This window comes from Limanda limanda, chromosome 12, assembly GCF_963576545.1.
Source record: "Limanda limanda chromosome 12, fLimLim1.1, whole genome shotgun sequence".
In the NCBI taxonomy this organism is placed as follows: domain Eukaryota; kingdom Metazoa; phylum Chordata; class Actinopteri; order Pleuronectiformes; family Pleuronectidae; genus Limanda; species Limanda limanda.
The window spans coordinates 23,413,043-23,439,078 of NC_083647.1; the positions used below are offsets into that span (position 1 = coordinate 23,413,043).

Here is a 26,036-nt window from a genome sequence, read left to right on the forward strand (position 1 = left end):
GTGGCTGTTTTTTCACACAAGAGATAAATTTTGGTTTCTCCCAGTAGAAAAACGTTGACCTGTTCCGAGACTCGGGACGTCCACGTGTTGCTGCGTCGGCAGAAAAAAACACTAAGGATGCAAACAGACGTTGATCCACTGATTCCTTCACTCTGCTCATGCCTTCTTTTCTACAGGTGCTGCTTCTCTGCTCATACAATCTGAACTTTACAGGACCTCATCGTTGTCGCCTTTCTCGCCACTTCTGACCCACCTGTACTTTTCCTCCTCCACCTCCGCCCTGTTGTTTTTCAGCTTCATCTTGTTAATGTTCTTACTGCTCATAGCACGGTGCTGGATTTATTTGTAGGATTTGTTAGAATGGAACTTCACTTCTCATTTCTCACCACAGTTTGTGTTTTTATCTTCAGTCTGTGAAAGGAAACTTTAAGCTCTCTGAAAACAGAAAAGTCCACCTGCTGCTACGATCACAAATCTACAATTAAAATCCCAAAGAATTCAAGGAAATCAGACATTTCAAACCACATCCTTTTCCCCGAAGGATTTATTTTTGATTTCTCAAAATCAGACAACTGGTTCCTTTCGAGAACGGAATATAATCAAACAAAAGTAAATTGTGAAATTGGTCGGGAGAAGTTACTTCAACTCATTTTGGCTCACGAGTGAATGATTCAGCAGCAGGATGGTGTTTGTTGGATTAAGTCAAAACTAGAAACTTCTGTCAAGGCCCAAGAATCCCCTTATAAAACTATATTTACATTAGCTAGATCTTTATATTTATGTTGATCTGCGTGAAATTACACACACTTATAAATATCAGTCCCCTACAAATTATTTTCTTTAAGATCCATGAATTATTATCTGAGAAATAAGTGTAAATGTAAAGAAATGGATCCGGTTCCTGATCTGGTTTTGCACCAAACTTTAATGGTTTCTTTCCACATTCTGCATCCTTCTATCAAGTTTCACCGCAAACTGTTTTTACTTAATCCTGCAAACTTAACTAACACCAATGGAAACCAAGCCTCCATCTAGTTCACAGGGAAGAAGGAAAATGTTCATGTGTTTTTAACAGTATCACAGATAATATTTGTTTGTAGAATCAGTTCAGTTTTTTTGGGTTTTGTCTTGTTGAAGTTTGTTGGCAGAAGAATCTTCTTCAGTTTCATATTCACAGGATTTTTGCCAAGAAACGACGTCGCACCTCAAGTGTTGATTCCTCATCAGTATTTGGTTCCTTTCCTCTCATCTGATCTCATCCTTGTTTCATAAATGCTTTGTTTTCTTTCTTCTCTAAGTAGCGAGCGGTTCCCCTCGACTGTTTAACCACTGTTGACGCTTTGTGTGTGAAACCTGTGTAGTATATCTGCTGTAAGAACCAAGCACACGTGTGGGTGTGTGATGTAAAGTGGCTGCAGTGCAAAGCGACTGCAGTGTAGATCAATATGTGCTGTTGTGTGACCAATAGATAAGAGTGTACTACTATGCAGACCGGCCTTTATGAAGATTCAACCTTCTTATTTATGTGAGCGTGTCGCTCCGCGTGTGCAGCTGTCAGATGCCAAAATGTGTGACCTGAACGTACACATCTGCTCTTATTGGGTTTTTAAAATATTTCTTTACATGTTGCAAAAGCTTCAACTTAAAAAAACAAAGATGTTTGACTTCTTGGGGAAATGAGCCGGTTGTCTTTTCCTGTGGGAGAGTGAGGAGAGAACGTTGCTGGAGGCCATGTGACAGCAGAGGCTGATGTGAGAGGTTTAAAAGAAGTGGAATTAATGCAGCTTTAGATCTGCATCGTCTGATAGATGCTGTTTATCTACAGTGATTTGGCCTCTTCGGTATCATTTACTTTATATGAATCAAAACCATCCAAAGCTCAAAATGTAGGAAACTTACATCACATTTCCTGGCCCATTTTTTAAAAGTGATCACTGAACCAGACGGTGGGATTTACATGCAGATATTTCGAATAGTGTGACGTGAGTATTAAAATCTGTTTTTTGGGCAGTTTAAATTCCCATCAACCCTCAGTCAGTCTGTGATGAACCCACCTGGTAATAAAAGGATGAAATGGTTCTAAATAATCATTCCAAGCACCTGAAGCCTGAAGTCTGCAGCTGTGAAGCAGACTGGGCTTGAAATAGAAAAATCCACGAGACTTTAAAGCTCGTTAAACTGTTTATTCAAAACCATCAGAGGAAATAGTATAAAGCTTCAAAAACATTTCCTGGCATTTGTTTTAAAGTGCTCTGTGAACCAGATTTACACGATGCAGATATTTCACATCAAGTTCCACAAGTCCCGGCTACAGGTTGGTGTTCCCGGAGGTTTTTTTAAGTATTGTGATTTTCCTGAACCTCCCAGACAGACTGTGAAAACCCATCTGGAAACTAAAAGGTATAAAATAGATTGTAAAAAACACAATTTCAAGCACCTCTGGAGTCTAGTCTGCTATTTCCCGCTCACAGTTTGAAACATGTGACCGGAAAAGAAGCCTCACGGACGTCAACGCTCTCCACTAACTCTCTGACAGAAACTGCCACAGGTTGAATTTCCAAACTATGTGAAAAGTAAATGAAGTTCATAAGAATTGATTTGTGGATTTGAGGTGAAAAGATGAAGTCTTCTAAACACAGATGTAACTCTGCAACATCATGGTTGTGTGTGTGTGTGTGTCTGTGTGAGAGGAAGAAGGAGTTTAACACTTTGTACCTCAGTGCTCATGATGTTTGTGTTTCACTCTCAGCTCCGTCAATCAGAGACTTTTCTCTTCCCTGATTTCATAAATAATCTACATTGACAGTAACATTCAGTCGTTGAGCTGAAGGTCAAACGAGGTGGAACATAAACTCAGAAGCTCTTCAGACACAAGTGTCTTATCTGCTGTTTTCACTTCAGGTGAAGAAACAAAGGGATTCAGTTTGTTCTGTTGCTTCCTTCTCGTGACCTTGTCTCCTCTGAGTTTTGACCTGTCTTCTCCTGTTGATTGAATGTTCTCTGTTCTGTTCCTGTGCTCCGTCGCCTCCCAGCTGAGCAGGTGGAGGTGCACGAGACACACAAACATGTGGAGTTGCTCACACTGTTGTTTCCTTCCTGGCTTCAAACAGCAAGTTATCCCCACAATGGTACTTATTCTTATTCTCACAGAAATTAAAGGTTGGCTTCTTTTGCACTGCGGACTTGTTTTGGTGTTTGGCTTCTTTCTGGGTTTTGTGATTTTGATATTTTTGAATTCTCAAATGCAGCAGCTGAGTATTACCACTAGATGGCAGGCAAAGACATCGCCAGTGAAGAGTCTGCAGGAAGTTCTGCACCAGTGGTTCCCAGCCAGTTTCTAATCCTTGGGCGTCTGGTGTTCTTCACCACTTTAAAATGATTGAGTTTAAACATTAAAATAATAATATGTATGGTTTTAACTCTAGAAATGTGACAAAACTCGTAAAAGTGCTTCTGGATGTCTGGAAGAAAATGGATCACAGCTGGAAAACTTTCATTTAAATTCTGGTGGTTTTGAAACTGCTCCAAAGAAAAAGAAAAAGAGATACAAAATATGACAAAATATTATGACAGCTGTGGAGTTTAATTGTCAGTTTGATTCCAAAACTAGTTTGATTCCTGTTACATGTCACAAATATTTTATCCTTTCCTTTTAGTAAGAAGAACCGGATATTGATATAATCATTATATTATAGAAATTACATGTATTGATATTTGTGTACATCCACTGTGAGCCAGTATAGTATGACTATACAAATAAGTATATTAAATATACAACACATTTATCTTGTTTCCTCTTGATCCTCCAACTCATCATGACTCTTCAGGTCTGTGACCTTCAGGCCTAGAGCCGTGACCCCAACACCTTCGATCCCACTTCACCTTAAAAGATGTCGTCACCAGAATAAAAGACACAATTAGGGAAGATTTATTAAAGGTATTTAATGTTGCTGTTGGAAAAAAAGACATATCAGACCAGCTGACAATTATATCGTAAAGTCTCTTTACAGATAAGAAACAAACACAACAGCGAACAACAGGAGCTGAACACAACTTTCACAAAACAAGTACATCTGAACATTATCACTGAAGGAGGCCTGTCGATAACAATGATCCTTCACAGGCTGTGGAACTTTACTCTGGAAGTTTTTTAAATATCCTGTCAGCCTTTGTCAGTGTTTGAGTGACGGTCGTGGGCTCATCTGTGTTAAAGGGTCGAAACAGCCAGAAACTAAACTCTTCAACTGTGACACTGAAGCTTTCATCACCACTTCGGTGTAAGAAGAAATGTCCAAGACTTGATATTTTTAAACTGTTTTCACGTCACATTCTTGTAAATTGGGTTCACTGACCCTTTAACATCAGTAGAAACATGTTACTTGTCCCAGATTGAACCTCTTCTCTCCGAGGCCTCTTCTGCCCGTCGCCTCCTCTCATTCTCTCCGGCCCCCGGAGGCCCGAGCCCTCCTGGTCAGCAGCGTCTGCTCCTGCTGCAGCCGCTGGCTCTCCCGGCGCCGGTTGAGGACCTTCGTGCTGGCGCGGAGCTTCCGGAGCCTCAGGGCCCGGAGGCGAAGCTGCAGCTCCTGGGGGATCTTCCCTCCTTTGGCCCGGATGTCCTTCAGCCGCTGAAGGGCCGTCTTGGTGAGGGCGAAGTCGCAGATGGTGGGACGGGGGTCCGATCCAACGCGGCACCGGCGCATGGAGGGTAAGTAGCCCTCTGCCCAGACCACCACCTTGTACTCCCCCGGGTTCAGGAGACGCCAGTAGTCACCGTCAGCAGCTGCAGGAGGGAAATAAGATATAATTTACAAACTATACACAAACTATATACTACATTTTATTGTGAAGGGCCGTAATCAACACATTTTGGCCTTGGTAGTGACAAATATAGTGTTGGTACAGAATTGGCATAAGAATAAGATAAACATATTTACATTAGACAGAGAAACTAATTCTTCACCTAAGTTTTAAATTAAATTAAAAGATAAAGGTGTCAATATTATGATATCATAATAGTGCATTTGAAATTGAATTAATGTGCTGACGTACACAAACAGAAATATTACACAATTTGCAGGTAAATTGAGTTATTGCACATGAAAAAGCAGCATAAAATTGCACTTAAACTGTGTATGTTGTTGGAATTAAGTGTCTGAAGACTAAATACTGAGCCTCTCTGTGCTTTCAGTGAAGACACAAGTAAAAACAAAAGATACATCTGATGAAACACTAGTTTTAAACTCTCGCTCACCTGATCGGATGTCGTGCTCGTGATCCTCGACCTTTATGAGAGCGTCTGCAATCCCCCGTCTGGACATCTTGTCCTTCACCACACCTTTAATCCCTCTGTGAACCTGAGTGGAGACAACAAGCAGAACTTTTAAAACTCCTGTGCATGTTTTTTCTGTTTCTGAGAGATTGAATGTGATCCACCCTGAGCCGACCTGCTCCATGTAAATCAGCAGAGACTCCTTGTTGTTCTCCCACTCGATGGGAAGCTCGCTGGCGTGAGGGAACTTGTCACAGGACAACTCCACCGTCACCTCGAAGCAGTTCGTGTGCAGGTAACTGAAATCGTTCATACCTGCAGAAAACACACAACCAGCAAATATCAGGCAAAAACAACTCAAACAATGTGCCGACAAACCATTCAATGAATATAACATTCAGATAATATACCTCTAATTTACACAGGGAGGCCAACATCTTTCCACAATTCATAATTCAGTAAGTTGCATATCTAAGAAATTCCACAGGTGAAAGAATGGGTATGTGCAATGACTGAAACTGCATCCTATGAATGTATGCTTAGTAGATTGAGTGATGACAGGGAGGAGGGGGTGACCCCTTGGGACAGGTTTTGGAATTACATAAAGGTGAATAATGATCCCCACTAGGACTCTGGTTTTATTGTTTTGCTGTGTTTCTCCCAAGTGGGATCCTGTAATATTGTATACCTCAGCAACATGTCTATATGATGTATGCTATATCATGTATGGTGGGGTGTGCAGGTATGCAATGAAGGTATGAGTGAATATCATTTTGTACTCACTTTGTTTTGTAATAGCTGCCTATTTTTGAGACAAATATGTGGGAAGTCTGTTATTAGAGTCAATTCTCAACCATATATATCTTGTTCCTGTATAAAGAAACATGTTTAATTTGCCATGTACCATACCTAAGAAAAGTTTAATAAAAATTTAGGTTAAAAAAAAAATGTTGCATATCTAAGTCATTCCTTGTTTACTGTTCTCCACAGAATTGAGCAGAGCAACACATCATTGAATATATTTAGAAAACTGTTTTTTGTTCAAGCTCATAACGAACTTAAAAAAAACATATTTAAAGAAATGAATAAAATAATCAAGGCCATGTTTTTTCTGACATGAACTGAAAGCAGCTGATTTCCTCTCTAGACAGCGAAGTGGAGTCTGGGTGACACCTCTCCAGGAGCTCGGGGGGGTGGGGGGGACTCACTGCCGGGGACGGTGTGCCACTCTCCACCGTTGATGATGTTGTTGTGTTTCTGGAAGTCCTCATAGTGGCACATGCGTCGGTGAGGGTTGGCCATGGCCAGGTTGGTGGAGGCGTAGACGGTGGCCAGCCAGCGGAAGAAGGCGTCATCCGCGGTGGGCGTGTCCTCGTGAGGAGTCCAGTCCCGGGTGCAGTCGTAGGGATACGTCACCACCAGCTCGCCACCGTGCAGGTTGGCGCTGAGCACGAAGGGAATGTCCTGCATCCAGCTGATGACGGCTCGGGTCACTGGTGCAACCTGGACGGGGGGGGAGAGAGAGTCCCATACTTTTCTCAATAATAATATCAATACATAAAAAACTCTCTGTTACAAATACGGGTTCAACTTCAGAGAAAATACAAAACTGTTATCAGGGAAATGTACGTGAAGAATTCAACATAACAGTCTTCCTGAACTTCATTTGACCTTCGACCCTGAAATAGAATCAGTTCATCTTTGAGTCCAAGTGACAACTGATCGAAATGTGAAGAAATTCCTTAAAGGCAAACTTGAGATATAACGTTCAAGAGGCCAATGCTTATTTTGTGAGGTTACCATGACCTTGACCTTTGACCTTTGACCACCCAAATCGAATCAGTCAATTCATGACTCAAGGGCAACATTTGTGCCAAATTTGAAAGGATTCTCTGGATGTGTTAAGGGTCAAGGGTCCCTGAAATAAACTGTGTTGTTCAAGAAATTGATCAAGGGGAAAAAATTTGCTTCATAAATTTACAATGCATTTTATTAATTTCTTGTATATTTCTATAATTTTTCGTGTTTTTGGTGAAATGTTGGATAATTCACCTCTTCAGGGTTTCACACTCTCTAAATTAGACTGTTTGAGTTTAGAGTGGAAATTAATTTTTAGCTCCAAGTCGATAGGGGTCAGATGAAGGTAGTGGAATAAAAAGTACCATATTTTAAATTGTATAACATTTGGTTTGATTTGCAATAGTTCTTCTTCTGTGTATTCCCATCCACAAGCTGAGAATTTAACACCTAAAACACATTTTCCTACAAAACACCAGCCAGACTCTGTGGGCTTAGAGTGAAAAAGAAAAACTTGTATATTTTCTGAAAGCAGAATTTCTACATGTGTCCCACGAACTGTGAGTGACGATTCTCAGGCTTCCTGGAAAAATCCCTGTTTTCTATGGCTCTGAAAGTTTTTCCTGATCTGGGGCCGATTCGGCAGCTGAAGTGGAAACACCAACAAAAACCTTCTGTTCAGTTTGACCTACATTTGTACAACTGAAAACCTAAGAACGGCCACATGTCACCTTCTGTAAATAGCAGAGTTTGGACATTTATTAAAAGTGATTCAGTGAATCTTCTCCTCAGCGTTTTCACAGTTTATTTACTGTCTAGAATCATCCAAAGCCTCCTTACCATTGCGTCCTCCTGGGTGTAGTACTCTGGGATGGGGATGTAGTGGTTGGGGACTTTGGACGGATCGGCTGCAGTCTCCTGAGTGTCCCACATGATGTTGTTCAGGTCCGGAAAGTTGTGATTCAGGTCGATTCCCTCAACGCTGTATCGCCCGTCCGCCCAGCCGGCCAGCTCCGAGCCCTGCAGCACATCGGCCAAACCGAAACAGTCACGACAAAGACCCCCTGTGGCTGCAGGGGGCGCTGCTCCTCAGTAAAACCTACATAGTGTTGCTTTAAAGTGTTACTCACCTTCTCGTAAGCGAATTCATATCCATCCGGGTTCATCGAGGGCAGGAGGTGGATGCGTGTCTCGGTGACCAGTCGCACAATGCGCTGGTTGCCCTTCTTGTATTCTGTGCACAGGTACTGCATGAGGTTGAGGACCAGCTCTCGACCGAGAACCTCGTTCCCGTGCATCCCGGCCACGTAGCGGAACTCCGGCTCACCTGCCGGGAATACAATCAGAGCGTCACCTCATGAGGGCCTTTAAGTTGGGGCCAGGCCATAAAGAGCCAAGAACTAGGAGCCAATGTTAAAACGATTAAAAAAAGATGTGATGGGATCATATATCTCTTTGTTAGTGTTAAAAACTGTGCTTCCATTATAGATTTATTAGATATTACACCTGAGGAGTCAGATATCTGAGTTCTGCTGACGTACCAATTAAACTTACATTCCCAAAATGTTAGTTTTTCTTAAGTGTACTCTATGTGTTTTTTGCTTTGTTTCTAGTTTTTTTTCTTTATTTTTCTTTTTGTTTTGTTTCTTTCTCTCTTTTCTCTTTTTTTTTTTTACTTCACCTAGAGACAGGGAGGATGGGACCTCTACAGGGGAAGGGAAATTGTAAAATTTGGAAAATGTGAACATTGTACAGTATCTCTTTTATGTCCTCATTTTGTATCGTCAATGCTCAATAAACAAACTATACATTTTTTCTTATTAAAACTGCTTCTGAAGTGTTTTAAGATTCTACAGGTCAAAGTTCAAACACAAAGTCAAATCAGGAACACATTCAATCTCCCAGATGAAAAAATTCAACCCTTTTGTATTGTGTTAGGAATCAGAGTGGAACTGGTCCACGTGGGCTTTGCCAGTAATCACAGTGTGTTTGTTGGCCTGAACCGACGGCAGCCATCCAAGAATATAGACTCAGAAGACACAAGGTCTGAACTTCGTACATCCGCATTTGTTCTAATTCAAATATGAAAGACACACATCCCTGCCCCTCCTCTTCAAATCAAACCATCAAACCACTAACACAATTCCCATCATTCCCCTTAAGTCCAGTTTGACTCTTCACAGATGTGGAGTGGCTTCGTTTCCCTGCATCTGAAGACAGCATCACAAAGAGCCCTGTGTTGTTCGGTGGTCTGCCGGCTCCAATGTCAAACTGTTATCAGTGTGTTTACACAGGAGAGCCCCCCCCATGCCTCCCTGTGTGGTGCTGCTGCAGGAAGAACACTCTGTATAAACACTGGAGGACGTTGAACTGGGCCCCGGAGCAGATCAACCCAGGGCGACTCAAACATCTCTGACTCAAAGGCTTCATGTGGACTCTGAGGCTCAGGCGAGACCAGTTGGATCTGTCTTACCGAGTTCGTGTTTGCCGGGGTTGTCTGAGATCTCCATGACATAGAGCTTCAGGCCCTGGTAGCTCTTCCCGATGGTGTAGATGCGGGTGATGTCCGGACACTCCTCGCTCACCGACTTCATGAGCTGTAAGAGCAAAAGAAGTTGTTTTAAAAAGCCTTGAAAAGGGTTAAATCTGGAAAATCTGCAAACTGTTGAGTCTGTGAGTAAAATCCCTGGAACCACAGTTACTCATCGTGAGTGTTCGACCCGCTCTGACCTTTCTCATCTCTTTGTAGTCGTGGTGTCTGAAGTCCAGAGCGTCCTTGGATCCCGGGTCTTGCTCCGAGTCGTAGATATCAGTCGGATCTAAGAGGGAAATGTCACGTGAGGTTTCAGCAGCTTTGTTTGACCGAAAGATCTACAACCATCCTTTATGTGATTCTGACACATCTCTGCTCACCGTGCACACGACAGCCCAGGATCTCCGCCCTGAGGCAGATGGTGCCGTTGGGGTACCAGGTCTGCGGGTTGATCCGGATGTAACGGGCGACACCGGGGACGGGGAAGAGTCCGAGCACCGGGGTTTCTGGATTCTGGTTTCCTTTAAATATCTGTTTAATCAAATATGATGTTAATACATTTACTCCTGGGCAGTGTTATTGTCTCTCAGCCACAACTTTCAGTTTCTTTCCACACTTTCCTCAATTGTTTTCATTTTAAAATTGTTTCTCTACGACAAATATTTCTCTTTGGCACAAACTCTTGAAAATGTGTTCTGCATCTGCATGAGGTCCACGGGTCATCGGCACGGCTACATTCCTGGAGTCAGAAAACACAAGAGGATCTGGTTCTTACCGCTTCTTTGGTCCCGTTCATGCAGGTTCTCCAGCTCACAGAGTCGTTGCTCAGCTGCACTTTGTAGGTGAGGACCCAGTCCCAGCTGTGGTGAACCAGGAAGAACAAGAAATCCCAGTTTAATAGACGTCAGTGCAACAAGTTAAGATCATTCTGCTCTTGTAACATTGAATTTAAACAGCCAAGCTAGTTTGCAAAACACTAAACGTCTCCATCTTTAGCGGTTCAATACGTCTGGAGCCCGATTTGCAGTTAGTGCAGAACACACACTCTGTGATTTAGCTCCTGATGCTACCTGACCTCCAGATGGAGTTCCGGCCTTGCAGGATGACTCCGGTGAACAGGGTGAGGTGGATGGCGTCCACCTCCAGCCACTGGTGCCGGTCTTTGTACTCGGCACACCAGGCTCCATCGTACAGGTCCCCGTCCTCAATACCAGACTTTAACACAAAGACAAAAACATGTTCGATTTAGTGTTTTTATATTTATTCATTTGACCCAGAAGGCTCCCGGCTCCGACTCAAGTATGCAGCATCGCATAAGAATTTGGAGTTGACCTGAAGATTGCTTTCAGACGGCAGATTTAAGACAGAACAAGATTGTTTAGTGGCTAACTCATAAAAGACGCTTCATAAAAGTGCTCAACACGAACACTTACTACCACGACTCCAGTCCCTGGAGTCTTATTAGTTTTACACGCCAATAAAACCAGCGGAAAAAGAGAAGTAGCAGGAAGGGAACTTACTTTTAGTCTTTTAGTTTCAGAAGGATGCCGCAGGATTTATGGATAGAAATGAAATGGGATGCTATGAAGTAAATGATTAAGCATTAGAAGATATTTTTAAGGGCATATATTGTGAGATATGCTTGTTTCAAGTCTCTACATTGACAATAAATGGGATTAAGAGGGAATGGTTATTGTCTCTGTAGCTTATTTATGCATCTGTTCAAGGGTTTGGTTTCCTCCATTCAGTTTAATTTGCAGCGTGAACAAAGAATAATGTTCGACCAAGTTTATCATGTTTTCATTCAATGTGACTGTGCAAGGAGAAGAATCAACAATGCAAATAATGGTTCCTAATGATTTTCACAGATTGAAATATTTATTTTTCATTATCTTTCGACATAAGTAGAATCTTTAAAAACAAAAAAGTCTCAAAGTAACACATGTGCAGTTCTCTTTCTAATCTTCTACCAACACTGTGTCGTCAGGAGCTTGTTTCTCGGTCCCTCAAGTCTTGTAATTGACGGCATTTAACTTCAATAGTCTTTTTTCCTTTCTTTCAACATCAAGGACCACGAAGGAAATAAGTGAGATTTTATTGCAGATGTGTGATATCTGAGGCTTTAAATCTTTTCATATCAAACCAATAAACCAAAGTGAACTGGTCTGTTCTTGGTGTTTTAAAGGATTTGGACTGACCTGGATATTCAGCCTCCCCCTGTGAGGACCCAGGCCCGTGCGCTGGTAGGAGGAGGCCTGGATCTGACTATCATCCACCCGCAGGGACTCAAGCCCCAGAGGGGGACAGTCTGGGAGGAAAAGGAAAAAGCAATCATGAGATAAAATCCTCTGTGGGTTTGTGTCTGTGTTCGTGTGGATCAGCTCATAGATGCTGGTGTGGGACTGGGAGCTGAAGGGTTAAACTTAAACGCTGTCTGGCTGGTTTCCCTGAGTTAGCAAAAACAAGGCTGATGTAACATGAGGTCCCAGTATTGAGAATACCCCTGATCATCCAGGGTCAGTTCAGTAGAAGTTTTGAGGCCCTCCTCCTCCTCCTCCTCCTCCTCCTCCTCTGTGTGTCTGGGAGGAAGAAATGCGTCTCTGGAGGGTTTGAATGAAATCTGAGACAAAGTTTTGGGGCCAGAAGCGTAAGGTCGAAGCTTGAGTAGAGCAGGAAGACGGGAGCTACAGCTGCAGAGTATTTTACGACTTTGTGAACGGGCAAGAACATTCCCATCAATCTCCAACTCTCCTGGAAGTGGCTGCACAGCTTCGTCTGTTCTCTTAAGGTTGTTAAATTAAGTCGTTGGTCCACACTATGTTCTAGTCCCATCCCCTGAAATGTGAACATTGTGTCCTTCTGTTATAATATTGTGAAAGTTTTGGACTTGTGTACTATTGTGGACTATTCATAAATAATGATTTGCAAACACCTTCTTAGACAACTTTATCGATGCTTTTCCTGAGTTGCAGCCCTACGTGTGTGTTATCCCCATGAAAGCAAACATCTGGCTCTGATTTCACTGCTGTTGTTCGGCCTCTTTCCTCATGAAATGAATCATAAATCATATTTGAAAGAATCCTGTGAGTGACCTCTAACGAACATGTCAATACAGCGTAAACTAGTGTTTGATTTCACATTTTTACACTTAATTTTATTAATAAATCCTGTTTAGAGATTAAAATGTTGGTCAAATGGACTTGTCATTGCAATGAAAAATTGCAATGAAACAATTGTCATAATCGTATTTCTAAGAAAAATGTAAAACATTCCCTCATTTCACGTTTATTAAATGTGAATATGTGTTGTTTTTTTTCAGCTTTCTGTCAGTGATTTTAATATCATTATAGTTACCGACTGTTTTGTGGCATTTTATTGACAAAACAATGAATCCTAGAGTGATTGATCCGTAAAGAAGGTTTGGATTTGATGGACCTGCAACTATTTGGCCTCTTATAATAACTTTAAAATGCAAACAGTAAATAAACTTTGGGTAAACTATTATTTACTGTTATTCATTTTAATTTTTATTCACCCTTTTCTAGCTAAATCATATGTGGTTGAAAAGTTTGATCGGGATTTTTGAATCCTCCCCTTTTTTTATTATAGTCTTTACTGTGTAGAGATTTTATGTTTTTTCTAAAAGTACAGTATAGAAAACAGCAATACATAGATAACAATCCTTATTGTACAAAATACGCTATTCACAAAAATCCAAGGCAGGAAAGGATTTAAAGTCCAGGTTATATTTATCTGCAGATATTGTCTATTTCTTTTTAAATAAAACTAGTTAGCTGTAATAAATATTGCATAAGTTAAAAAATTATAAAAAGTAATTAATTGATAAAGAACCCTGTATTAAGATAAACATAAGTTGATTCATGCTTTACAGGCTCAGCAGATGTAAATCCGAGGCCTAGTTTGTCCCTGAATGCATCATTTATGAATTAATTCTGATTAATAATTGGGTTTAATTAACCTGAAGTTCAGATGGTAAAAGTGATATGTTTTTCTTACCCAGTTGAGTTTTCTTATCTTGTTTCTTGCTGACATGTCTCTTCTCTTCTTTGTCCTCTTCTTTGCTGTTGACCTGCTCGCTGTCCTGCCTGATGTCTTTGGAGTCCAGCTGTTTGACGCTGGTGCTGTGTAACGTTGTCTCTGCTGTGGTGGGAGTCGGTGGCTTTCTGCTCTGATCCTCCACAGTGACAGACTCAGTCCAGTTCACTCTCACATCTGTGCTGTTGAATAGTGGAGAGCTCTCTGTCGCTGCATGGTTTATTGGTTCTCTGGCTCCGGCTCTGTGCAGGAAGACTCCCAGAGAAATCACAGCAGCCAACAAGCACAACGACTTTCCCATCTTGCTCTTTGTTTGCTGCTGCTGCAGGAGTGGAAGAGCAGAAAGAAAAAACAAGATTCCCCCCGGCCAGTTTCTGTGCAGCTGACAGAACCAGACCTCCATCCACATCCCTCCTCCTCAATCCCACCTCCCCTTCCTCACCCTCATCCTCCCTCCCACAAGTCCAGCTCAACTCCCGCGGAAATGTGTGATTCAAAACAGACGTGTGTGTGACTGCAGTTTCCGAAATCACAGTTCTGTGTTGCAATAAAAATATCCCTGACTATTTTCTACTTTTGCAAAAAATAGCTTGCAAAGTTCACTTTGTTGAACAACAAAAATTTGAGTTTTTTACTTATCAGGACACATTTGAAAGATGAGTGAGGAATATAGACATAAGTATTTATTAGAAAGGTATTATATCTTCTGTGCAGAGTTTATTATTAATTTCAATTGGTTGTTTCCTCTTAATTTGACATTTTTCTGCTGAATTCTAAAAAGTTAAACATGTATAAATGTCCCTGCTACCAGTTTATACCAGTGACTCAAATTGTAAAGCACCGCAGTTTCTTCCCAGGCCTTTTTATTTTTATACTCACTCTTCGCACTTTCAGGCAAACATCTGTTTTCCTTTGGATTTTGACATAATCTTGTATTTTTCATGGTCCATTATTCCTCCCCCTCCTGTAACTCTGCCAACATCATCTCCAGACTGTTGTGTTTGCAAATCACGAGTTCCAGCTCGCCCTGGTTTTGAGATTTCTTCAGAGGAACTCATTTCCTGATAAAAAACATTATATTTAAAACAGCTGAGACAACATTTACTGTCAAAATAACAAAATGTGTGTGGTATTTCTCCGGTCCTCCTTGTTGTCTGAAGACGAGCAGAGATTTATCACAGCAGGAGTGTGACCCTCTAACAGATGTTTGTGTTAAGAGTCAACAGCAAAACACTCAGAGTGAACAAATCATCAGATCTTTGCTGACTTGCATGTTTCATGTTGTCAGCAAAACCATAACATCTGTGCTGCATTTAACTTTTACCGTCATAAAGCAAACCGAGCTTTGACTCACCGTCTGGTGAATTTGTTCGTGTTGCAACACGGCACAGAGGAAAACAAGGAGTCACACTGAAAACTGTATTTCACCTGAAGGATTTATAGGAATGATCCTAACACAGAAAGTAAAATAAGAGCAAAAAGATAAACAAAATTCTGTATGTATTTTCTATCTATCTATCTATCTATCTATCTATCTATCTATCTATCTATCTATCTATCTATCTATCTATCTATCTATCTATCTATCTATCTATCTATCTATCTATCTATCTATCTATCTATCTATCTATCTATCTAAATAATACAATAAATACAATAATAAACATGTAAAAACAAAATTATAATTTATTCATTTTTATTATTATTAATACTACTATTATTATATTATTATTCGAAGTAGTATAATTAGAATTTGTAGTAGTAGCAGTAGTATAATTAGTTGTAGTAGTAGTAGTAGTAGTAGTAGTAGTAGTAATAGTAGTAGTAGAAGTAGTAGTAGTATTACCTTTTATAGTCAACATTATTAGAACCTTTATTTTGAAAATGAGAATAGCCGAAGCTTATTGGTTCGTTTGGACATGACGTGTACAGGAAGTGTCCAGAGGAATCATAACACCACATCAGAAGTCGCTCTATTCTTCCTCTTCTCGTTCCATTCCCGCTGTTTAACGTCACTTTTCCAATGGCAGCGGGTTTAATCTTTCTCTGAAAAGCGGCTTTTGTATAAATCTTCAACATTGTTCGAGCAGTGACATGAAAACAGGAGGCTGTTCGCCGGAGGAGCTAACCGGAAGCAGCCAGGAGCTAGCGAGCGGCTGTTCGGCGGAGGAGTAAGTGAAACTGTGCACGACGTGTACGTGGAAAGCTTTGTGAATGTGGTGTATTAGTGCGCAGACTACGTCCTTCACTCCTCCAGCTTCTGTTCAACGTTACAATATGACACTAACGCGAGAAGTCTGCGCTAAACCACGGCCTGGTAGCCCGCATAGGGGTCTGGGGGTCCTGGTAGTCCACACAGGGGTCCTGGTAGTCCACACAGGGGTCCTGGTAGTCCACACAGGGGTCCTGGTAGCCCACACAGGGGTCTATGGGCCCTGGTAGTCCACACAGGGGTCCTGGTAGTCCACACAGGGGTCCTGGTAGCCCACACAGGGGTCTATGGGCCATGGTAGCCCACACAGGGGTCTGTGGGCCCTGGTAGTCCACACAGGAGACATGGTAGCCCTCACAGGGGTCTGGGGGTCCTGGTAGTCCACACAGGGGCCCTGGTAGTCCACACAGGATACATGGTAGTCCTCACAGGAGTCTATGGGTCCTAGTAGTCCTCACAGGAGACATGGTAGACCACATAGGAGTCTATGGGTCCTGGTAGTCCACTCAGGAGACATGGTAATCCACACAGGGGTCTATGGGTCCTGGTAGTCCACACAGGAGACATGGTAGTCCACACATGAGTCTATGGGCCCTGGTAGCTCCTACAGGAGTCATGGTAGTCCACTCAGGAGACATGGTTGTCCACACAGGGGTCTGTGAGTCCTGGTAGTCCACACAGGAGACATGGTAGCCCACATAGGAGTCTATGGGTCCTGGAAGTACACACAGGTCATGGTAGCCCACACAGGAGGCCTGCAGTGCAAAGTGAGAAGCCTTAACTGTGTGTTTGTGTGTCTTTCAGATGATAAGAAGACGGGCCTGAAGCAGCTGGAAACATGTGTCCTGTGTAACTAACCGACAGCATGTGACACGGACACTCTGCTCAACCCACAAAACCAGTTGGTGTCGATCAAAATGCCTCGACTGGACGAGCTGGCCAACGTTGTCCTCCGGGTGCCGAGCATCCTGCTGCTGGACCTGCTGTACAGATGTGACATCGAAGGTTTGACGGAGCACCTCAGGGCCAAAAATGAAGACATGCTCTTCAAGTACAAATATGTCATCTGGAACCTGTACTACCTGGGTACGTATTCATGTGATCTCATACGATACGACTCTCAGAAACAAAACTGATAGATTGAAATGAGGTCAATGAAAATAGTCTCTTCAGGATTAACAAAGTAAAAACAAGCTTAATACAGTCAGTGAAAAGTCGACTAAAAGCTCATGAATCTTGTCGTCTTCATCTTCACTTTTATCCTGTTTTCTTCCATCAGAAAAACAACAAATACATTTTAGTTTCATCAGTCCATAGAGTTTTGTTCCAGAGCTCTACTGGTGTCTTTGTGTGGTCGGCTCTTTCTCCTTCTGGAGGGTTACGAGGGGTTAACACTCTGCGGTGCCTCCTCTGAGGTTACAGTCTGCATCCTACAGAGCATTCTTGCTTCGCTTTGCAGTCATTAAGTGTTTTCTCTTCGCCCTGCAAATGAATTAGTCTGGTGTGCTGCTAACCCACATTCGAAGAGCCATCGACCTCAGAACATAGTCTGGGTTCCACTGGAGAGCTTGTCTTACCTAATAGTGTTTGATAGTCTGTCTGCAGTTGTTAAATTACAATCATATGTTTAGATGTTGTGTTGTTCAAAGCTGCAAAATACAGCAGATTTGGTGACAAGGGTTCCAGCTTGTGTTCATCACAGAAAAACAAATGCTCTCCTCTGTCTTCCAGGTCATGTGATTAACGTGGTGGTGTTGGTTCTGCCATTGAGACACATTGTGACTCTCTACCTCCACATCCTGGCTGTGCTGCTCCTCTACATGGGGCATCAGATTTCCAAGTGAGATGTCCTCCTACTATTACTACAGATACTACACTTCCTGGATTTATTGCACCAGGATCAATTTTCTGTCTTTCCTTCGCTGTCTTAGAAACGTGTCCAGTAACGTGAGAACAATGTGTAAGAATAATTCAGGCTTGATTTATGACAGCAGACTCAACCTGTTGTCTATGGGGCATCAGATTTCCAAGTGAGATGTCCTCCTACTATTACTACAGATACTACACTTCCTGGATTTATTAAACTCAGACACAACCTGTTGTCTATGTATCTAATGTCATTATATATATTTCACATAGTGATTCCTTCTTCTGCTCTGTACTGAACTTACAGTCTGAGCAACAACGAAGTAGTAACTCCAAAAAAACACACAAACATTAGTGTGTGCAGTGTAGAATCACATCTCAGGCAGTTGTGTGTTACTATGATCAATTTTGTTACTAAAACAAACAATGTACATTGTACATTTGCTAAAAAATATGCTTCTTTTGTTTGTTTAACAGGGACTATGTACGTGAAGAGCTACACTATGGTTTTGAAGGAGCAGTGTACCTCGATTCTCTGGTCTTCAACAGATTTGTCTCTGCAATGACCAGTGAGTCCTAAAAACAAACCTGTATCCAAATTCATCGCATTAAGACTATTTTTGTTCTTCACAATAAATATGCTGTGATCCCTTCACACACAGTCCCAGGTCCGCAGAGCTCAAACCATCATGTGGTTCAGGATGGGTTAAGTTAGTCGGCTGAGCTTTACGATTGTAATAACGTTATTTTATTTCTTCTCAGGTCAGATTATTCTTGGCACGCTGTGTGCCTTCCTGATGAAGACCAGGAAGGTGTGGCTGTTCTCAGCCCACATGCTGCCCCTGGTGGCCAGACTCTGCGCTGTGCCTCACGCTACGCTGCTCACGGTCAACACGTTCGCGATGGGACTGACGGGATCGGGGATCGCCATGTTCCTCCTCTCCAACCTGTTCGTGCCATACCGCCTTGCAAGGGCTGTCTATTCAGAGCTGCTACAGGTGGAGGTAAACACGTCTTCTTAAACCGGAAATGTTGCAGTGATGTGTGTTTGGTGGTTGTAAATGACAAAACACTACAAAACAAGGGTTTGATTCAGCATTTACGTGTTTTTTTCTGTGGTTTACCAACAGATTTACTTATTTAAACATATCACCTTCCCTCTAACTGCACTTGTGGAAATCTCTGCTCCTACATACAGTATAAATAATACAAATAATAATAAATAGAAATTCACTTTAAGTGCATGTATTTTATATTTTGTAACTTTAAAAATCACATTTAGATGCCATGTATTTTGTTTCCTATTAGTTTTATGTGTATTACTACTATGTACCCGCACTTCTCTTGCTTCTGGTCGTCAGTGTTGGTGTTTGTTTGTCCTGTATTTACTCTTCTCATCACACCACTGCTTTCCTGTCTCTCAGGTGATTGAACTGTACAGGCTCCTGGCTGTGGGAATCTCTCTGTGGAACCAGTTTGCCGTCCCAGTCCTCTTCAGCGTCTTCTGGTTTGTTCTGTTCATCGTTCAGCTCTGCAACGACGCCATGTCAGGCAACGCGGCCTCGGCAGCCAATCAGGGGATCATGTTCTTCCTGCTCACGAGGTTTGTTGTGATTGTGTGGATTGTTCAGGGCATATTAATCCTCTGTGATTGTGTTATTGTGTTAACGGGCTGATGTGTTTGCAGTGTGTCTGAATGTTGTGCCACGCCGTACTCTCTCGTGGGCCTGACCTTCGTGGTGTCCTATCTGGCTCTCGGGCTGCTCAACCTTTGCAAGTTGTACCTGGGAGGTTACATCGCAGTTCAGAATGAGAACGTCATGCACAGGTCAGATGGTTTAACTCTTATACTTTCACCAGTTCACTTCTTTTGGTTTGTGTTCTCTCATTAGATTCGTCTGTCGAGGTGAATTATTTCTTTGTGTATTTTGAAAAGACATCTGAAATGAAAAGCATCACAGGGGTCATGCATACCTGCGTACTTCTATATTTGTATATACTTTATAAACACTATATATACTGTAGGCTTTCTCTATCTCTCACTCGGGTTCTCTCTCCTTCCCTCTCTCTTTCTCTTTCTCTCTTTTCATATTTTATCTTTCCCTTTCTCTCTCTTTCCCGCTCTAACTTTCTCTTTCTCTCTCTTTCTTTCTTTAGTTCACTCACTTTCTCTTTCTCTCTCTTTAAATCACTTTCTCTTTCTTTCTCTCTTACTTTCTTTCTCTTACTTTCTCTTGCTCTCTCTATCACTTTCTCTCCCCTCTTCCCCTTTTTTCTCTTTACATCACTTTCTCTCCCCTCTTCCCCTTTTTCTCTCTCTCAGTCTAGCTTCCCCTCCTTGTTATCTCTGTCTTTCTCTCTCCCCCTCCCTCCCCCATTCTTACCGTCTACAGCTACCACTGAAATCTGAAAGTGTTGTGATTCTGCCTTTCTTTACTTAACCTCTGTTCTTGGTCCTCTTGTCCTCAGGGGTGTGACGGAGGGCGTCACTCTGCTCCTGCTCGCCCTGCAGACAGGTCTGTTGGACATGCAGGCCCTGCAGCGCACCTTCCTCCTCAGCATCATCCTCTTCATCGTGGTGACTTCAACCCTACAGTCAATGATCGAAATTACAGATCCGGTCATTCTGGCTCTGGCTGCGTCCCGCAACAGGTAATGGCAACAAGAAGGATTTCATTTATTTTTATGAAATAGTATTTTTATTGCATTATTCTCATCGGTGTGTTTTTCATTCATTTCTTTTCCTAGGAGTCTGTGGAAACACTTCCGCGGCCTCAGCATGTGTCTGATGCTGCTGGTGTTCCCAGTGTTGATGGCGTTTAAAATCGCCCAGTTCTTCCACATGGACTTCTGGCTCCTGATCCTCGTGTCCAGCTGCATTCTGACTTCCCTTCAGGTAGGAGAAGGGACTGCCTCCTGAGTTTGGTGCCCCCCACTGTTCATATAAAAAAAGACTGATGCAGCTGCAGCTCTTCCTGCATAGTCTTCATCAGTCTTCATCAATGTTGTCCCTTATTTTTTCACACACAGACAATTGGGCCACAGGAGTCATTAGATTGAAGTTGTAATCGCATTATTCCTCATTCTCCTCTTGGGTCCACATTGAAATACAATACATATAATCATCAGGGTTAACAACACATGCAGTGAATAACAGTGGAAGCAAACAAATCACACCAAAATAATATATATAATCAATGATATTAGAACAACTAAATTGACTGACTGGTAAATAAAACATTCTGTTCATTTGAACTTTCATATTGATAAGGGCAATGTATTTTTCACAGATTTATAGAACATGTCTTTACTTTGAGAAGTGTAATATGACCCCTACTCATCTGCCTCATTTAGAAAACCTCCATACTTCTGGAAAATCATTATTATTTCATATTAATTATAAGAATGACTATATACGTTTAATCTGAATCTTTCGTTATAAACATAGAAATAAATCAGTTTTATTGTATTTTTTTTACAGGTTACAGGCACCCTGCTGATCTACTCCCTCTTCATGGTGGAGCTGTTTCGCAGCGACCCGATTGAGAGCCTGGACGAGGTGATCTACTGGGTGAACGCCGTCAGCCGGGTGCTGGAGTTCGTGGTGGCGCTCTGCGTGGTGGCCTACGGCACCTGGGAGTCTCTGTTCGGGGAGTGGAGCTGGATGGGCGCCTCTGTCATCATCATCCACTCGTACTTCAACGTTTGGCTCAGAGGTCAGTCCGGCTGGAGGAGCTTCCTGCTCAGACAGGAAGCGGCCAAGAAGATCAACTCCCTCCCCAGGGCGACGGCTCAGCAGCTGCAGCAACACAACGACGTCTGCTCCATCTGCTTCCAGGTCAGTCTCACTGTCACGGGCGGGTCACTGGGGGGGAGAGAATTCAAAGCTGGAATATTTTACATAACTTTAAAACTCACTGTACTTCTTGTGAAAACCTTCATGAACTGGCATCTAGTTTTTATTTGCACATAAATGACACAACAGTGATAAGACACACTACAAAAGTGTTTTCTTACTATTCGTTATAATCTTAAAATTGTTGCTCAAAGATCTACCAGCTATTTTCTTAATAACTGACTTTCAAACCAATAGATTATATCGGAATTAGATATCTGTTATTTATTTCAATGCTCAAATATATATAAATAAATCATTTCAAGAAGGAATTGAATCATAGAAACAGTTTTCTTGAAGAAGTAAAGATATAAGACTATAGTGATCTATGATACTGGCCCTGCTCAGTGTGCATGTGGCCCACATAACACTCAGAGCTGTGTAGATGTAAAGCTCAACACTTCCTGTACCTATCTGAAGGTTGTGGTTCCAGTATTTCCTGTTAAGCTCCACCTCTTCTCGCACATTGCAGAAAGGAATCTTTAGCCTGACCTCATGTTTTTTGTGAAAGTCGACTCATCTCATCTTTTCTGTCCCGAGGACTTGTTTTCTGTCCAGGACTCAAAGTCCAAAACATAAACTTAGACATTTTTATAACTAAACACGGCCTAATTTAACAAGGACCTAGTTGCAGATAAAAAGTTAGCTCAACCATTTCCTGGTTCAAGAAATTTTCCATTGCCCTTAAAAATGTTTTCCATTGCCCTTAAAAAAATAAAAAGATAAGATAAGACTTTGATCCATGAGGGATGTGATTTGTTTTACAGCAACACAGAGACAGGCTGAGAGGTAAGAAAGCAAATATATATTTTAAAATAATGACAAAATAAAAGAGATTGTGATGTTAAAAAAGCCAATTCACAATAAATTAATGTGTGTAAATATTTGACAGAGAGAATTCTACAAGGACACAAAATATAAAAAAACATTAAAGTACAATGAGATCTTGCCATAATAACATTAATATTTCACAATAAATGTTTCCAGAACATTTAGATGAGGGCTGATAACCAGGAAGCAGGTCATGACGTATAACTTCAGATACGGAAAGCACAGTGTTTATGATTAACTCCCTGTGACACTGGCAAAAACTCAGGTGGCATCTTCTGCGTATTCTCCTATGGTTACATGTTTTCATTCTCAGATATTTATATTCTTCCAGTTTTGTATCTCATGTATTAAAACCATAAACGTGTGCACAGGCCCTTTGACACCATGGACTCCAGAAACCCTGATTACATGTTACTCCTTCTTTTACGACCTCTTTTATAACCTTCTGGAAACATGTAATCACAGTCTCCGTGTGCAGCATTAATCCAATGCTCTCCAGGTATTGTTGTCAAGTCCCTTTGTCTCTTTTCACAGGAAATGAGCTCCGGTGTGATCACATACTGTCGACACTTCTTTCACGGCAACTGCCTCCGCAAGTGGCTGTACGTGCAGGAGACCTGTCCCATGTGCCACCAGTCGGTCAGGCCCACCCCCCCAGGCCATGGCGAGGCTTCGGGTGAGGCGGCGGCCGAGAGAGACGTGGGTCCAGATCCGGCTGCACGACACGAGTTTAACAACCCAGACATCAACGTGCCGCAAGAGACTCACAGTGACGACGCAACTCCTGATTCCGCCGAGCAGCAGGAGCAGAGGGAAAGGTCAGAGGGTGGAGCTTGTGACACACAAGATAAAGATCAACCAGTGGAACTTCAAAGAGAGGCCGCTCAAGGTCTTCGGTTCAGCTCCAATGGAGACTTTGTGGGATTTGTCAACCCATCGTGCAGCTGGTCTCCAGTGGAGCCTTGTAGTTCCCACGTGCACCAAGAGGAAACCTCTCCTCCCGACATGCCCGGCCCAGGTGAGGAGAACGTGACGGACTCACCACTGCCTTCGTCTCCTGATGACATGACTACCATGGAGGAGCAATGTGAGACTAATGAATCAGGACATGGAGACAGTGCTAGCTTTTGTCTTAGAGGGACACAAGATGGCAGTGGTAGTCATGACGGCTGCGACGGGACACATCCATTATGTAAAGACCTTGATTTACCAGAATTAAACAATGCTGATAAAGAATCGAGAGGCCGTCCCACGTAATACGAGCCTTGTTCTTTTGTGAAACCTCCCGTGATGACTCAGAACTCTGCATTGATGATCCTCACCGTCGTCAAGGATAACGGTACACAATCAGATCCTGAGAGGCTGAACCCTGTCCCACACGACCCCCGGCTGTCCTCCACCGGACGCCACCGTCTCTTTGCACAAGCACAGATCTCAGTGACTGACCGCCCTGCATCAGTGCCTTGAAGGGTCTCAGAGTGGGACATGGTGACCCTCCATCACGGGGAATAAAACCCATTTGCCTTCTCTCTGTGAACCAATAGAAAGTGAATCTGTATCTTGTACCAGACAGTGTAGTGAATGTGCTTCAGTTTAGTCCATAACGTGCATCTGGATTTAATTAGGGAGACGAGATTTGGTGAAATGAATACCCTTGTTGTACAATTGTTAAAAAAAATATATATATAAATAATTAATGGAAACCATGTTTAACTATAAAGCAATTACCTTGCAACAATATTTGAGCAGGTTAGAAGGAAAAACTTCAATTGAATTTTATTTATTTGTATTTAATTTTCTAATGTAAAGCATTTCTTGTGCAGGCAATGTGGCAAAAAGGAAAAAGCTGCAGCAGTTCAGCAGCAGCATCAGCCTGTTGTACTGCAGCAGCCTCTGTCTCCCAGTATTAAATCACAGCTGTGAACATGTACCTTTCTTTTTTTTTTTTCTGTAGGCTCTGTGTTAATAAAATCCCCACTGGCTCACAGTGAGGCTGACATGAACATTCTGTCTGTAGCTTCCAGGGCTGGTCTGTGGATGAGGAGATGATACGGTGTTTGACAACACGGTGTAATTTCCTAATCATCTTTAATTTAGTGACATACTCACAAAATGCTATTAATGCTCATTCTCATTGTTATTGAAGGACGTATTTTAAAAACAAGTCCTGGCAAAGCAACTTGTTAAAAACTTGTATTTTTGTTGATAACTCCAACTTGTATTCTAAACCAAACACACACATTTAAATGTTTTCTTTCAAAACTCACATTTTTGTAGAAGAAATGGTGTAAAAAAATTGAAGTCTTGGTTTTTGTTATACTTCATCAAACATGAAATTAAACTTTTTAAAAAACCTGTAGACTGAAACGGAAATATTTACAAATGTGACTCATGTTCCTCTCGTGTTCAGTATTTATCTACTGAGATTTGACACAGCTCCAAGTTTGGGATGCAGTGACTTTAATGAGATATTCAACTTAGAAGTGGAAACTCAATATGAGCTGAAATTGCAAGTGTGAACATATATAGTGATAAGAGGTTAAATTGAAGCGCTGAAGGAAGAAGAGTCAAGAAGTCAAGTGTTAAAATAGTAAAGTCAAAAAGGCGTCAAGCTCAGATAATAGAGAAGCCGGACACAGCTCAAATAGATCTATAACAAGTATCCAACTTTTGGGTTTGGCAGTACATTGTTTTTCAGATTGTGGCCAGCATCAGACTCCAATGGGATCTGGTCAAGCTCCTGCATGTGCAATTTATATTATTGTAAGTATAAAACACAAGTGTTGAGGGTTAACAACAGAGGATGTCGCACCTTGTTTACCAGGAAGAGACAAAGTGTGGCCAACACAGATCAAATGTGATTGATTAACTGATTATAAGATAAGATAAAACTTTATTGATCCACACACACACACACACAGGGGGAATTCAGTTGTTACAGAAGCAGGCGGATCAGGCTGAGGTACACAAGAGAACACAAAATATCAAAGAAAGGCAATAGAATAAATACATTTAATAAAAAGTATGTTTGACTACGACAGAAATAGAGAATATTTTGTGTTCACGTTGAACATGGTGACACATTTCTAATGTGACACATATTTAGAAAATGAATCACATTTGAATTAGAGCCGTTAACAATTAAAATCTGACATGTCTCGGCAGGCCTGTTTGTGTGGGTGTGTGTGAGTGTGTGTATATACGTGTGTCTGGGTATGTACGTGTATATATTTGTGTGTGTGTGTGTGTCTCTCTCTTTGTATATATGTGTGTGTGTGTCTCCGTGTGTATATGTATGTGTGCTTATATATATATTTATGTTTCTGTGTGTACGTATGTGTGTCTTTCTCTCTCTCTCTCGGTGTATATGTGTGTGAATATGTGTGCGTGTGTTAGTGTGTATATGTGTGTGTATATGTTGGTGTATCTCTGTGAATGTGTTAGCATGTGTGTATATATATATATATATATATATATATGTGTGTGTGTATTTATGAGTGTACGTTTATAGCCGTGTATTTATGTGTGTGCACATTTATAGGTGTGTGTATATATGTATATAAGTGTGTGTGTGTGT

The 26,036-nt window shown here is 41.8% G+C and overlaps 2 protein-coding genes across 2 annotated transcripts; one reads left to right on the forward strand and one right to left on the reverse strand.

Moving 5' to 3' along the window:
• Positions 1 to 3,963: 3,963 nt before the first annotated feature.
• cpxm1a (carboxypeptidase X (M14 family), member 1a) lies at positions 3,964 to 15,734 on the reverse strand. Its single transcript, XM_061083127.1, has 14 exons — positions 15,656 to 15,734; positions 13,617 to 13,997; positions 11,798 to 11,907; positions 10,675 to 10,814; positions 10,375 to 10,459; positions 9,980 to 10,130; positions 9,797 to 9,885; positions 9,540 to 9,663; positions 8,197 to 8,393; positions 7,907 to 8,086; positions 6,478 to 6,772; positions 5,445 to 5,584; positions 5,252 to 5,354; positions 3,964 to 4,780 (listed from the first exon to the last, which is right to left on the reverse strand). The coding sequence occupies exons 1-14, from the start codon at positions 15,732 to 15,734 to the stop codon at positions 4,434 to 4,436; spliced, it is 2,421 nt and encodes an 806-aa protein (XP_060939110.1). The 3' UTR covers positions 3,964 to 4,433.
• On the forward strand, positions 15,592 to 24,740 carry zmp:0000000662 (RING finger protein 145). Its single transcript, XM_061083124.1, has 11 exons — positions 15,592 to 15,826; positions 16,672 to 16,953; positions 17,599 to 17,707; positions 18,211 to 18,302; positions 18,496 to 18,737; positions 19,158 to 19,336; positions 19,421 to 19,561; positions 20,203 to 20,385; positions 20,482 to 20,629; positions 21,215 to 21,571; positions 22,994 to 24,740. Exons 2-11 carry the CDS (start codon positions 16,785 to 16,787, stop codon positions 23,714 to 23,716), a joined length of 2,343 nt encoding a protein of 780 aa, XP_060939107.1. The 5' UTR covers positions 15,592 to 15,826; positions 16,672 to 16,784; the 3' UTR covers positions 23,717 to 24,740.
• Positions 24,741 to 26,036: the final 1,296 nt, after the last annotated feature.